The sequence below is a fragment of the Sorex fumeus genome, unplaced genomic scaffold, assembly GCF_029834395.1.
Source record: "Sorex fumeus unplaced genomic scaffold, SorFum_2.1 ptg000058l, whole genome shotgun sequence".
Classification (NCBI taxonomy): domain Eukaryota; kingdom Metazoa; phylum Chordata; class Mammalia; order Eulipotyphla; family Soricidae; genus Sorex; species Sorex fumeus.
In genome coordinates, this window is record NW_026606115.1 from 692000 (window position 1) to 706853 (window position 14854).

The window sequence follows — 14854 nt, forward strand, 5'->3', positions numbered from 1 at the left end:
TACATATATAGGTTCATATTATGCCTTTTCTTCTACAAGATCTCTTTTCTACATTTTAATCAGTCTCGGGCTGGAGCGATAGCACAGTGGTAGGGTGTTCGCCTTACAAGTGGCCAACATGGCCGACCTGAGTTCGATTCCTTCTCCCCTCTCGGAGAGCCCAGCAAGCTACGAGAGTATCTCGCCCACACGGCAGGGCCTTTCAAGCTCCCCGTGACGTATTCGATATGCCAGACACAGTAACAACAAAGTCTCCAATGGAGACGTTACTGGGCCCACTCGAGCAAATGAATGATCAACGGGAGGGCCTTTAACTTTAACTTAACTTTTAATCAGTCTCAGAGTTGGTCACATATGTAACTGGAGACTTATCGCTTTCTTCTTTGTTTTGGGGGCCACATCTTGTGGTGTTCAGGGTTTACTCTGGCTCTGCACTCAGAAATCACTCCTGGCGGGGCTCAGGGGTCCACTTGTGGTGCTGGGGATTGAACCCACACCAATCAGGCAAATGCCTTACTTCCTATACTATCTCTCTGCTCCCGATTCTTCTTTTCTGTTGCAGACTTCTAGAATAAACATGTACCTTCGCCCTGGGAGGGGAAGGGTGTCTGTCCCTCCACCTGTCCCCCTTTGCAGCGGCAACATGGTGGCCTGCATATTTTAAAACCTAATGAACAGCCAGGTATGAGACTGCATTCACAAGGCACATGGGGCTTCATGGGATGGGGGTGGAATCGGCCCTGCTCCCTGCCATGACAATGCTTCAGGTTGCCACCCTCAAACACCTCCTCCGGCTTCTGACCGACCATGATCCCAGAAGCACACATACCAATCTCGGAACCCAGGGGCTTCTGGCAGTAATCCCTCTTGTTTATTACTAAAATATCCGAAATCCAAATTCACGTGGCCGTTATTGTGGCCACACGACATCATATGCTCTTCATAATCAGCAATAGAAAACAAATTTTCTAAAGATGTCTTTGTGGCAGGTCTGAATATTGAGGAAAATTCCAAATAACAGTGTTGTGCTTTTTGTCATAATATTGAATGTGATCAACGTAGAGAGAGAGAGAAAGTGGAAATCTGCCACAAAGGCAGGGGGTGGGTGGGAGGGGGGTTATACTGGGGTTCTTGGTGGTGGAAAATGTGCACTGGTGAAGGGACGGGTATTTGATCATTGTATGACCAACTGAGACTTGAACTGAAAGGCTTTGAGACTGTTCTCACGGTGATTCAATTAAAAAAAAAGAATGAGCATGTACTCTCATTCAGTGAAATATTTTACTTTTGTTAGACATTTCGGTCCCCTCCTTCCCCCTAGTTTCCCAGTCTTTGCAGTAGTGAATGTTAGTTACAGATGTGAATTTCTACAGAAGATGTTTGGGAGAGAAGTTACAGAAGTCCCACATAACAGTTTGGCATGTGTGGTCTTTTTAATGTCAATTTGAAGCCCTAAACATGGTATAATGATGGCTAATGATGAAGATTACCTGAAAGTTTATTGTTTTTCTGCTTCTGGGACTTCAAGCCACAGTTTCATCTATTCAAGTCTTGAACCTCATCCCCTAAAACTTGAAGTTTTAGAATCCAAATGTGCCGGGCCAAGATGTCAGTTCCACCTCCTCTTGCACACATTGTAATCCAGGGAGCATTTAGGGCTGGATTCAGCATTTGATTGCATAAACTGAAAATCAAATACAATCAAATAGTTAAACTGCAGTTTATAAGGGCACCTTTTGGAGAGGGGAAAAAATTGATAAGGTATCAGAGAAGTGTAGCGAGGGGCAGGGGCAGAAACTTCAGGAGTCCGTCATGGGGTTAGTGTACATTCAGTCTAATGTGATGTCCTTTCTACCTCTATTTATTTAACTTTGAACAATGAGGAATGATTTTTCATAACAATGACCTTGGCATTTTATAAGATTCATTAGCCAAAAGTGAATGGTGCTTGCTGGACAGGATTTCCTCTTGTGGAAAATGCATTTTTTAGCCTTATTCCACACTATATACAAATGCCTTTTTTGAGCCCTATTACACGGTAAGTCTTAAGATCAGAACTTTGCTGCTTAAAAATCTTGGCTAGCAAGAAACTCATATTAGCCAAATCCTTCCACCCCTCAGTCTCTAATCCTGCCAGTTGATGGGGGGTGATTAGACACTGGGAGGAAAACATAAGAATTCTGAAAGTCACCACTGACCTTCCCTAAATCCAGATTAATAACTGTCATCATAATTCTTCCTAATTTTTTTTGGGGGGGGCATGTTTGGGCCACACCCAAATGTGCTCATGATCTATTCTTGGCTCTGTGCTCAAAGTGAGCCCAGCTGGTGCTTGGGAACCATATGTGGTATTGTGAGTTCCAACTAGTGTTATCAGGATGCAAGGCAAGAGCCTTAACTCATGTATTATCTCTCCAGTCTGCCCTACTTTCAACTTTGATGTCTGGTGACAAAATGGTTGGGCCATGTCACACTTTTCTAATCATTTAACCCCTCTTGGAAGAATCCTTTTCAATTTCTCATTCCTGACTCATGGCTATTGCCTATGTTCTGTCTGTAGCACTTTTCACGCATCCAGTTTCGTTCCTCTCACATCTAATTTTATTCCTCAGTTCTGATTTCCCCAAGCCTATAACCCCATATTGCTAAGTACTTTCTCATTGTAAAATGAAAATTATAAGGGCCAGAGAGCTAGCACAGGAATAAGGTGCCTCTCTTTCATGCAACCAAGCCTGGTTCCATCCCTGGCACTGCTAGGGATCACTGCTGAGCACAAAACCAGGAATAGCTCCTGAGCACTGCTGGGTTTAGTCCAAAAAGCAAAAAGCAAAAAAGATTAAAATGATATCATTTCCCTTAATATATAACAATGTTTTCTTTTATAAATCTGGAAATCCAGATAAGAAAAACAGACATTCACCTTTTCAAAAATAAACAAGGGCATTAATAGCAACTCACCATATGTTACCTAAATATACTTGATCACTTGATATCCCGTTACTCATCGATTTGTTCGAGCGGGCGCCAGTAATGTCTCCATTCGGCCCTGTCGGGTGCTAGTGTAGCCCAATGGCATCTGCTCTTTCTATGAACACGAAGATCCTCAAACTGATCGTTCAGGGTCTTGACGAAGAAGTCTGACCATCTTGTAGGTGGGCGGCCACGCGACCTTTTGACATCCCATGGAATCCAATCAATAATGGCTCTAGTCCAGCGGTCGTCTCCAAATCTCATTATGTGTCCAGCCCATATGATTTTTTTTTTGCCTTGGCAAACGAGACAGTGTCCCTGATTCTTGAGCGTTGACGGAGGTCGGAACTCTGGGTTCTATCTCTCATTTGAGTGAAGCATGATACTCCAAGCATAGCTCTTTTGATTCTTCTTTGAGAGACCCGAATAGCGTTCTCATCCTGTTTTCGTAGGGCCCAGGTCTCTGAGGCGTATGTTAATGCAGGAAGAACAGTGGAATCGAAAAGATGTGCCCGGAGCCGGAGGTTCTTCGTCCTCTTAGCTATTTCTTCGATGCCCTTGAAGGCGTTCCAAGCCACTCTCTTTCTCTTGCGCAACTCGGGTGCCAGGTCATTCATCATGTTGACTTCTCGACCTAGATACACATAATTGTTGCATTCGGAGATGGTCGTTCTGTTGAGAGTGAATGGAACGTCAGGAACAAGACTGTTTCTCATGAACATTGTCTTTGTGAGATTCAGCTGTAAGCCAACCTTTCCACATTCATGGTCGAAGTCAGTCAGCATTTGTGCCACTTGCCTAATGTTTGGTGTTATTAGAACGATGTCATCGGCAAAACGGAGGTGGTGTAGTTGCCGACCATCTATCTTCACTCCCATTCCTTGCCATTCCAGTTGTCACACGACGTTCTTGAGGGTGGCACTGAAGAGTTTCGGTGAAACCTACATATACATACATGCACATATGCATGTGCACAATAAATATATAGTTGGTGTTTACCCTCATTAATATGATGCAAATGAAGGGATTGGATGTTCCTTTCCAGTGGTTCAATTCGTAGTTGTTTCTCTTTTTGTTTGTTTTATTTTGGGACCACACCCCACTGTACTTAGGGCTTACTCCTGGCTCTGTGCTGGTAGTGCTCACGGGACCCATTGTGGTGTTGGGGACTGAACTAGGGCCAACTGCCTACAAGACAAGTGTCTTATAGTCATGTACCATGTCTCTGGCCTCCAGTTTTTTGTTGGTTGGTGTTGGGCCACTCCTGGCAGTGTTCAGGCCTTATTCCTGGTTCTGAGCTCAGGGATCACTCTTGGCGAACCCTCCCTGGCCTTTTCCCTTCCTGTCCCAGTGACAAGCTTCCTACTAAGCACCAGTTTAGCTCTTTATTCCCATTGATTTGGGGTTTTAGTTATTCCCCTAAAATGTTTCTTTTTAAAAAAAATGTAGGAGAACTGCTATTTATTTAGCCATTGATTGAATTGGGCATGAACTCCACTTCTTTTTATTTATTGAATCACTATGAGATAGTTACAAAGCTTTCATGTTCGATATTTAGTCGTACAATGATTGACCATCCATCCCTCCACCAGTACACACTTTCCACCACCAGAGTCCCCAGTATATTCCCCTCCCCCCATCCCAGTCCTCACCCTGTCTCCATGGCAGACAATTTCCCTAATACTCTCTCTCTACTTTTGGGCATTATATTTTGCTTCTTTCACCACTACCATTCAAGCCTTCCTGCCAGGGACAGATGCTAGATAATTTATTGTCTCTTGCTCATTTTTAATATCATGGATGTCCCGGCCAAGCACTTCTGGAATCCTAGATTGTAAATGGTTGGGTTCCAGAGACATTTCTGTATGGCAGTAATCTATTTTGGGATTCAGCTGGGCATCTCTGGACCAGAGCTGTTGGTGTACCAAAATAGGAGGCACATAGTGGGCATGACAGCCAGGGAAGGGACATCCTGGCGCCTTTGGCGCGATTCGGTGTGGAGATTTAATCCTGAAACCTACATACCTGGGCCTTGCTTGTGGAAGTTCTTGGTTGCCGTGATTCCATCTGGAGTAGGCGAATATGTGTCTTTATATCCCACATATAAATGATATTATTCTATACCTCCTTCTGACTCATTTCACTTAGCATGATAGTCTTCAAATCCATGCAGTATTAGGAAATTGCACGACTTCATCTCTTCTTATGTATTCCATAGTGTATATGTACCATACTTTATTTTTTTAATTTTTAAAAAATAATGTAGGAGTACTGCTATTTGTTTAGCCATTGATTACGTTGATTGGATTGGGCATGAACTCCACATTATTTATTTATTTTATTGTATCACCGTGAGATAGAGTTACAAAGCTTTCATGTTTGAGATTCAGCCATACAATGATGGAACACCCATCCCTCCACCCATGCACATTTTCTACCACTGGTGTCCCAAGTATCCCCTGCCACATCCCATACCTAATCCTGACTCTATGGCAGACAATTTCCCCAATACTCTGTCTCTAATTTTGGGCATTATGTTTTGTTTGAATTTTCCCACCACCATTCATGCCTACCTGCCAGGGGCAGATGCTACTTAATATATTTTCCATAGTTCATTTTGAATATCACAAGAGCTCTCACAGCCATGATTGTAAATGATTCAGTTCCAGAGACATCTCTGTATGGCACTAATCCATTTTGGGATTCAGGTGGGCGTCTCTGGACCAGGGCTATTGGTGTGCTATTATGGCGACTGGAGGCACATTGCGGGAGTGACAGCCAGGCTGATGAGTTGGCCGGGACCCGGAGAGGGACAGCCCAGGTCCTCTGCCACCATGCAGCCTAGAGATTCAGTCCTGGAACCTGCATACCTGGACCTTGCTTGTGGAAGCTCTTGGTCACCATGATTCCATCTGAAATAGGCAGGGAGACTGCACCTGCTCCATTTGGGGTGCCCCAGTGAAATTGGCCTGGTACGGGTCTGTAAGAGATCTTCGGCACTGTGGTGTCTTCTGGGACTGGCTGCTGTGCTCTGGGCCAGGGCTGTTGGTGCGCTAAGATGGTGCCTGGAGGCAGATTGTGGGTGTGACAGGCAGTATCCTGGGTGGACGGGGACTGAGTTATCAGCCTCCATGCAACCTGGAGATTCAGTCCTGGAACCCGCATACCTGGGCCTTGCTTGTGGAAGCTCTTGGTCACCAGGATTCCATCTGGAGTAGGTGGGTAGAGCACACCTGTTCCATCTGGAGTGCCCTGGTGAAATTTGCTCGACCATTTTTTTAAAACTTCTTTATCCTTTATCCAGTCATCTGTTTTTGGTACTTGGGTTGTTTTCAGATATTGATTATTGTGAATAGTGCTGTGGTGAACATAGAAGTCCTGTCATTATATAAAAACAACTCTGTTTCTTTTTTTGGGGGGGCACACCTGTCTGTGATCACTGGTTACTCCTGGCTCTGTACTCAGGAATTACTCCTGGCCTTGTTTAGGGGACCATATGGGATACTGAGAATTGAATCCTGGTCAGCCGCATGCAAGGCAAGCACCCTATCCATTGTACTATTACTCTGAGCCCTAAAGATGATATTTTAAAATAACTGTAAGTCACCTGCTCATGTTCAGGTACCAAGGTTGCACCCAGTGGTGTACAGGAACACCATCCGCTACTGGAGTTTGAACTTAGTACTTTGCTAAGCATGCACTTTACTACTGGAGCTATTTCCTATGCCTTTTTTTTAAATTTTTCCATTTTCTTTTCATAAGATTATTCACATTAATTGATTACATTCAATATTTCAACACCAGTTCCGCCAGCACTACACCTTCCCACCACCATTATTTCAGATTTTCTCACCACCGTTCAAGCCTGCCTGCTATAGGCAGATGCTAGATAATTTATTTTCTATTGCTTATTATGAATATCATGAGAGGTCTGTAATTCTAAAATTGTAAATGGTTTGGGTCTGGAGACATCTCTATAGGGAGCTAATCCATTTTGAGATTCATTTGTGAGTCTCTGGATCAAGGTCAGGACCCCAAAGTGGTGGGGAGACAGGAAGGGACGAATCGTCCTCGCCTTTACCATGTGGCCTGGAGTCTTCAGTCCCTGGTCCCCGCGTACCTGGGGTTTTCTTCTGGAAGTTTGTGGCAATTGGGGCTTCATCTTGAGTGGGCAGAGCTCATACACTCTCCATCCCTGAGGTGCCCCCCCCATGAAATAGGCATGTCACGAGCTGCTGTCTTCTGGGATTCACTGCTTCTTTCACTGCTGAGTCTCTCCGAAGCCTTTTTTATTATTAAAAAATTTTTTAATAGTGAGAGAGCATGAGGTACAGTTGCAGACTTACACATTTTTGTGCTTGGGTTTCAATTATACAATGATCAAATACCCATACATTCTTTTCTTGTTTGTATTGAGCCACACCAGGTGTTGCTTTGGGGTTCCTCCTTCATGGGGTGCTCAGGAGTTGCTTCTTTGTGATGATCAGTGGACCATGAGGTGTTGGAAATCAAACCCAGGCTTATTGCACGCAAAATATGATACTCGATCCCCTTTTCTTTGGGTGGGGGCACACTTGGCTGTGTTCAGGAGTTACTCCTGGCTTTGCACTCAGGGATCACTCCTGGAAAGCTTATGGAACCATGTGGGGTGCTGGGTATCGAACCTGGTTTGGCCGTGTTCAAGGCAAGTGCCCCACCTGCTGTACTATCACTATGACCCAATACTCTACTTTGATTTATCTCCCCAGCCCTAAATGACCTCTTTCTGTTCATAGTGCCATCAATTCCAGGCATAGAAGCTGGAGTCCTAGGCAGGAGTGATAGTACAATAAGTAGGGCTTTTGCCTTGCATATGGCTGACCCAGGTTTGATCCCTGTCATCCCCTATGCCCCCCCCAAGCACCGTCAGGAGTAATTCCTGACTGCAGAGCCCTGAGCATCACCAGATGTGACCCAAAAAGCAAAAAAAAGAGAAGCAGCTGGCCTCCTCTGTTCAGTCCCTCAGTAAGTCTCATTACTTCCTTTCAGGCATGTCCTGGGGGGGGGGGATGTGGGTGTTTCATTCACACCCAGTGGTGCTCAGAGCTTACTCCAATCTCTGTACTCAGAGAGCTTGAGATTCCTGGCAGGGTCAGGGGACCCTACATACATAGTGCTTGGAATCAAAGGCAATGCAGGGCAAGTACCTCAACCCTTGGACTATCCCTGCAACTGAACAATTTAGTAAATCTTTAAGAATAAGGTATCTGGAGCCAGAGCCATAAGACAGTGGGTAGGGCACTTGCCTTGCATGTGGTCAACAGGGTTTGATGCCTGGCCCTACCAGGAGTGATCTCTGAATGCAGAGCCAAGTATAACCCCTGAACATTGCTGGGTGTGGCCCTAAAACAAACAAAAAATAAGATATGAGGAAGCAGAGGTGGGTGAAGTGTTGGAGAGTTCATGCTTTTTATGTGGCAGACGCTAGTTCAATTTCCAGCACTGCACAGTCACTGGAGCACCACTGGGAATGACCCCAAGCGCAGAGCTGGGAGTAACCCCTGAGCACCACTAGGTGTGGCCAGACACTCCCCTCTGCTCCCCAAAGAGAGTAAGGTGTGGCACTCTGTTCATTGCCCTTCAGGGTCTGCAGTTTCAAACTTCCCTTTCCTCTCCTTGTGGCACTTGGACCACTTGCAGTTTCCTGGTGCTGAATTTGGAGACAGGAAGAGGCAGCCGGGGCGATAAAATATGGCTTAGGAAACCTCCGCTCTGCGGCGGTTGCAGTTTCCGATGCCTGCTATGTAGGAGGCGCAGCCGAGAAAGCATCTTGGCTCTGCACGTCTCCAGCTCCCCTACTGGGTGGAGCAGCAGGAAGACACAGTGGGATACTTGGATTGGAGCGTGCTTTTATGAAAAATGAGGTGCGTGGGGGGGGGAGGGGCAGGAAGGGCTGCCTGGCCAAGATTCCCCATGGGTGTATGCTAGGGGCAATTTAGCCATCTTCAGCTGTCTCCCTCCCAGAACCCTGAAGATGCCAACCTGGGCAGATGGTTGTCTGTCAAGAATCTTCCACTGGGAGTGTGTGGGGCGAGATGTGTGAGGATAATGAACTTGCCAGATGGCATTCACCGGCAGAGCCGCTTGGAGTTTCTGACGACACCAAGGAGAGTAGGACCCCCAAACTTGCTTGGGGCCTCTCTAGGAACCAAGTTTGACATCACGCTCTGAGAAGTTCCCTCAATCCCCTCTTTTCTCCCCATCACAGCTCACCTCTTTAAACATGTCGTCTCTCCCCTCCCTTCCTCTCCCCTTCCCTCCCCTCCCCATTTTTATCCTCCTTCCCATCCTTTCCCCTCCCTTTCCCTTTTGGTTTTTGGGTCACCCAACTGTGCTCAGGACTTCTTCATAGTCCAGACTCAGGGATGACTCCTGATGTAGCTCAGGGGACCCTCTGCAGTGCTGGGGATCGAACCCAGGTCTGCTGTATGCAAAACAAGTGCATAACTGGCATGGGCTATCTCCAGCCCTGAAACACTTATTTTCATGGACCTTATCTCCAACCAGGTCTAGTCCTGCCAGAGAGCTGGCTGGTGACACAGCCCAGGGTGCGGGCGCAGGCCTCCTGCACTAGCCACGTCCTTCCTGAATTGCTGTTGGCATGTTTCCGCCTATGGAAACCTTTGAGGCACCCTACGCAACGGAAACTCTGACTCCCTCCAGAGACTTTAGGCCAGCTCCATACGCCCTTCTTCTTTTCCCCCCACTTTATGGCTGTTGGCAGTTAGCACACTTTTAGGGGGTAGGAATGAGGGGCGTTTGGACCACACTCGTCGGTGCTCAGAGACTGCTTGAAGCTCATAGCTTGCCAGTTACTCCCAGTGGTGCTCAGGGGACTGGGCGGTGCTGGGAATAGAATCCAGGGATCCCACATGCAAAGCCTGTGCAATCTCTTTATGCCATCCTTATGCCATCTTCTCCCCCACACCACTCAGTTCATTTATTTTTCTTCTATTTTTCTTTTTTTTTTTTTTGCTTTGGGGGCCATGCCTGGTGGTACTAAGGGCTTATTCCTGGCTTTTCGCTCAAAAGTTACTCCTGGCAGTGCTTGGAGGACATTATATGGTACCCAGATTGACTGTATGAAAAGCAGGTGTCTTAGATGCTATACTATCTCTCCAGCCCTCTTTTGTTTTATTTTTAGGCAGTACCCAGCAGTACTCAGGGTTTACTCTTGTCTCTGTGCTCATGAGTGATCCTTGGTAGTCCTCAGAAGACCCTCTGTGGTGCTGGGGATTGAACTCGTGTTGGCCATTTGCAAGGCAAACACCTTAACCCCTGTACTATCTCCCCAGCCCACTTAGCAACTTGTTTTTTGTTTGTTTGGGGACCACACCTGGTTGTGCTCAGGGCTTACTCCTGGCTTTGCACTCATGCATCACTACTGATAGTCTTGGGTGACCATATGGGGTACCTGGAATTGAACTGGGGTCAGATGCATACAAGGCAAGTGCCCTACCCACTGTTCAATCTCTTTGCCCCCCTTCACTTTTTTTTAAAATTTGGTTTTGGAGCCACAGTGGGTGGTGCCCAAAGCTCTGTACTTAGGAATCATTCCTGGTGGGACTCAAGACCCTTTGAACCCAAGCACCTTCCTCACTGGATGACCCATGTAACACACTTCTTGAGAACATGCACGGCCCCTTTATTCCTCTTCCGGATCCTTGGAGTTATGCTCCTGTTGGTTTTGCCTGGTCTTTTAATATATTTACTAGTAAGAAGCCTTGGGACTTGCCTATGAAGTGCAAGGCCCTTTACTTTCCAGGACTGAGAGGTAGGGAGTGGGAGTGGGGGCAACTTGGCTGATTGTTGTGGAGACAAGGCAGCTGAGGGAGCATGAAGGCAGCTCTTGATGGGTCTCAGTGTCCCGTGGCATCCTGGTTTCTTCTGGGGGATTCTAAGTGCAAGGTTGCTTTCTGGATGGGGTTAGGTTTCCTGCCTGTGATGCAGCAGCCAGTGCTTCAGAATAGCTTGTGTCATCCTCATTCTAGTTTTTCAGATTATAGACAGGGAACATGACCCCTATTAGAGTTCCAAGGACCAGGGGCCAGAGCTATAGTCCAGTGGGTAGGGGATTTCCCTTTCACATAGCCAACTTGAGCTCAATCCCCAGCATCCCATATGGTCCTCCAAGCACCTCCAAGAGTAATTCCTGAGTGCAAAGCCAGGAGTAACCCTTGAGCATCACTTGGTGTGACCCAAAAAACAAAAAAAAGAGTTCCAAGGAGCCTGGGACCCATGCAGGGGCCAGAGGCCCTAAGATGGAAGGAGGCAGGATACAGACCCTGACTACTTGATTTCAAAATCATTGTTTTCTGGTAATACCCATTTATTTTGTTGATTTTCTATTTCAGTAAATATTTAGGGAAAATAAAGTCTCCATTTAACATTTAATTATTTTTCATTTTGACTTTTGGACCATATTCAGCAGAGCTCAGAGGTGACTCCTGGCTCTATGCTCAGGGATCACTCCTGGCAGTGTTTTGGGGACCATATGGAATGGCAGGAATTGAATCTGGGTTGGATATGTGCAAGGCAAGTGCTTTAACTGCTGTACAATCCCTCTGACTCCTCCATTTAGTTCAAATTTTGGTCACACCTGGGATGCTCAGGGTTTACTTCTGGCTCTGCACTCAGGAATCACTCCTGGGAGTGCTCAGGGGACCATGTGGGATGCTGGTGATCAAACTCTGGTCAGCTGCATGCAAGTTAAATGTTCTACCTGCTGTACTATCCCCCGGGTTCTCTTTCATTTAATTTTTTAAAGAAAAATTTTTAGAGGCTGGAGAGATAATACAGCTGCTAGGGTTCTTGCTTTGGACGCGACTAGCCCAAGTTTGGTCTCTGCATCCCATATGGTCCCCTAAACACTGCCAGGAATAATTCTTGAGTGGAGAGCTGGGAGTATTCCCTGAGCACTTCTGGGTATGGCCCAAAAACCAAAATAATTTTGTTTTAAATTTAGGCACCGTGATTTACAAAGTTACTTATTTTGGGTTTCTCTTCGAGAAAGGATACTTAGTGATGTTTGGGGTGGGGGGGGTCACTTCTGGTGGTGCTTGAAAGACCACGAGGTCCTGTGGATCAAACCTCAGATTCCTGCAATAGAAACCCGCCCTTCATCCAGCCCATTTCACTCTTTCTCCAGAGCCCCTGAATTCAAAATATCTCATTTCTAAGCTCTCCTACCTTTAACAAGTCCCAGAAGCTCCTAGTGAGGACAGTATCACCTCCCTTTAACGTGAGTATGATGGGTTCAGTGAGTTGGATGCTTGCCTTGAATGTGGCTAATCCAAGTTCAGTCAATCCCCCTCTCCACACTAATCAAGTCTCCTGTGTCCCCCAGGAGTGATCCCTGAGTCCAGAGCCAGGAATAAGCCCCGAGCACTGCTGGGTTTGGGGAGACTACTCCTAGTTCAGTGCTTGAGTGGTGTTCCCATTGGTTCTTGAGTAGTAGGTGTTGCCAGGAATCCAACCTGGGGCTCCTCCATGCACAACATGTGCTCCAGCATATTCAGTTTTGTCCCTGACACCTGCCTCCTTTTCAAGTCCCTTTTGATATTTACCCAACACTTTTGACTGTACTGGGCAATGTGCACCCATATCAGACTGTGGGCAGCTCCCAGTGCCCCTGTCGGATAGGTCAGATTCTCTCTGAGGACAGATGAGGGAGGAAACTGAGTCTCCAGGAGGTTTGCCAGCTTAAAAGACATTGATTTGACAGTCCAGCCAAGTCTGTGAAACATCAGTGCCAGCATGACCATCCTGGCCCCTCCCATCCGCCCCTGCATTTGCTCCATCTGTCATTTGCTCCATCTGCACGTCTGGGGACTTTCATCATGGAATCTCATTCATCCATGACCGAACTGGAAGCTGGGAGGCGCTAAGCAGAAGCTGAGCTCCTCAACCTGCGTGGATGTCACTTCCCAGCACCGAGAGTCTTTGCTTGGAGAAGCGAGCCCTAATGTTCTCCCTTTCCTCTCCCCTCCACATTAGGGTGAAGGTTGCCGAACTGTCCCCCTGGCTGGACATGTGGGGTTTGACAGCTTGCCTGACCAGCTGGTGAATAAGTCAGTGAGCCAGGGCTTCTGCTTCAACATCCTGTGTGTGGGTGAGTATTTCCATAGCAGGAAATTCTATTCCAGAAGATGGATCCTTAATGGCGGGATGTGGCATTGCAGGTAATTAGGTTAAATAATGTGTCATTCACATCTATTGGTAAGACTGTTTCTCTCACCTCCACCCCTCCTTTGATCCCTCAATGTGTTGTTTTTATTTTCCTTTCTGTCTGGCAGTGCCTGGGAGATGTGCACAGGGCCTCTGAAGGCACAGCTGCAGAGCAAACACCCTACTGTTGAGCTCCATTCCTGTCTCTACCTCTGGTTATTATTATTTTTGGGGGCTTGGGGGGGTCACATCTGGTGGGGCTCAGGGCTTACTCCTGGCTTTGTGCTCAGGGATCACTCCTGGAATGACTCAAGAGAGCATATGTGGTGCCAGGGATAGAACCTGGGTCAGCTACTTGCGAGGCAGACACTCTACGCACTGTACTATTCTCCAGTGACAACCCCTTTTTTGGCTTTTGGGCCACACTCTGTGGCACTCAGGGGGCTTACTCCTGGCCTAGGGATCATTCCTACTGGGGCTCAGGGGATTATGTATAATGCTAGCAATCGAATCCGGGTCAGCTATGTGCAAGGCAATTGTCCTATTATTGCTCCAGCCCCTGGGTTTTTTTTTTTTCGTCTTTTTGGGTCACACCCGGCGGTGCTCAGGTGCTACTCCTGGCTCTGCACACAGGAATTACTCCTGGCGGTGCTTGGGGGACCGTATGGGATGCCGGGGATTGGACCTGGGTCAGCTGCATGTAAATCAAACACCCTCCCCACTGTATTATTGCTCCGTCCGCCCTTTTTTGGTAAGTTATCATGATATTTTTTTCTGACCGGACTGTACCTTCAGGGCAGCTAAGTTGTGTGCAACCCAGTGGAAATTTGGGGAGGGAACTGGCTGGTTTAACGCCCACTGTTAAGTTCATTTCAACTGCAGGAAATGGGGAGCCAGAGTAGAATTGGGAGGGGAGAGTGTGTATGTGCCAACATGTGTGCCCAGCAGCTGTGGGTAGTGGCTGGAACTGGATTTCCTTTGCCCCCACCCCCTGGTGCAATGATCGCCTGGCAAAGTTCTTTCTTCCCTTTAAGTACATCTTGCCTGGATCTTTAGTCACAAGTGTGGGGCTCCCCACGTTCCCCACTGCTGTGCTGATCATGGTACAAAGAGAATGCACTACTGTTTGCCAAGTGAACGAATGACTTAACCTCACAAGACCCACTTATAATTGACATTTTACCACGTGAGTCCTTTTGCTTCTCCCTGGAGCCTGTGAAGTGTGCCAGAGTGAATGGCATTGGAGACCTAAAGACACGGGTGAGAGAAGACTCTGTCTGGAGCTTGAGGCCCAAGGAGGATCTAGGTCTGGCTGACTCTTTTGTCCCTCCATTGTTTTTCCAATCGATGCCCAGCAACATTATTTGAGTGCAGAAGAACACTTTGGAAACGGTCAAGCACCAATTGAACAAATAAGAGGGACGCTGGTCCTTGACAATTTTGCATGCATTTGTGCATGTGTTGTCCAGGATGTAACCCAGAGGACTCATGCATGCAAAGCATACTCTGGACAGCAGAGCCACATCCTAGGCCTTTTCATGACTGTCACTGTCACTGTCCTCCCGTTGTTCATCGATTTGCTCAAGCGGGCCCAGTAACATTTCCATTGGAGACTTTGTTGTTACTGTGTTTGGCATATCAGTACGTCACGGGTAGCTTGCCAGGCTCTGCCGTGTGG

General features: G+C 47.0%; 1 protein-coding gene across 2 annotated transcripts in view; it reads left to right on the forward strand.

Moving 5' to 3' along the window:
* Positions 1-14854, forward strand: part of SEPTIN6 (septin 6) — a 123002-nt gene that overhangs the window by 19049 nt on the left and 89099 nt on the right. For both annotated transcript variants that reach the window (XM_056125730.1, XM_056125729.1), the window contains exon 2: positions 13006-13120. In XM_056125730.1, coding sequence (XP_055981705.1) covers positions 13006-13120 — 115 coding nt within the window. The remainder of the gene's footprint in view (positions 1-13005; positions 13121-14854) is intronic.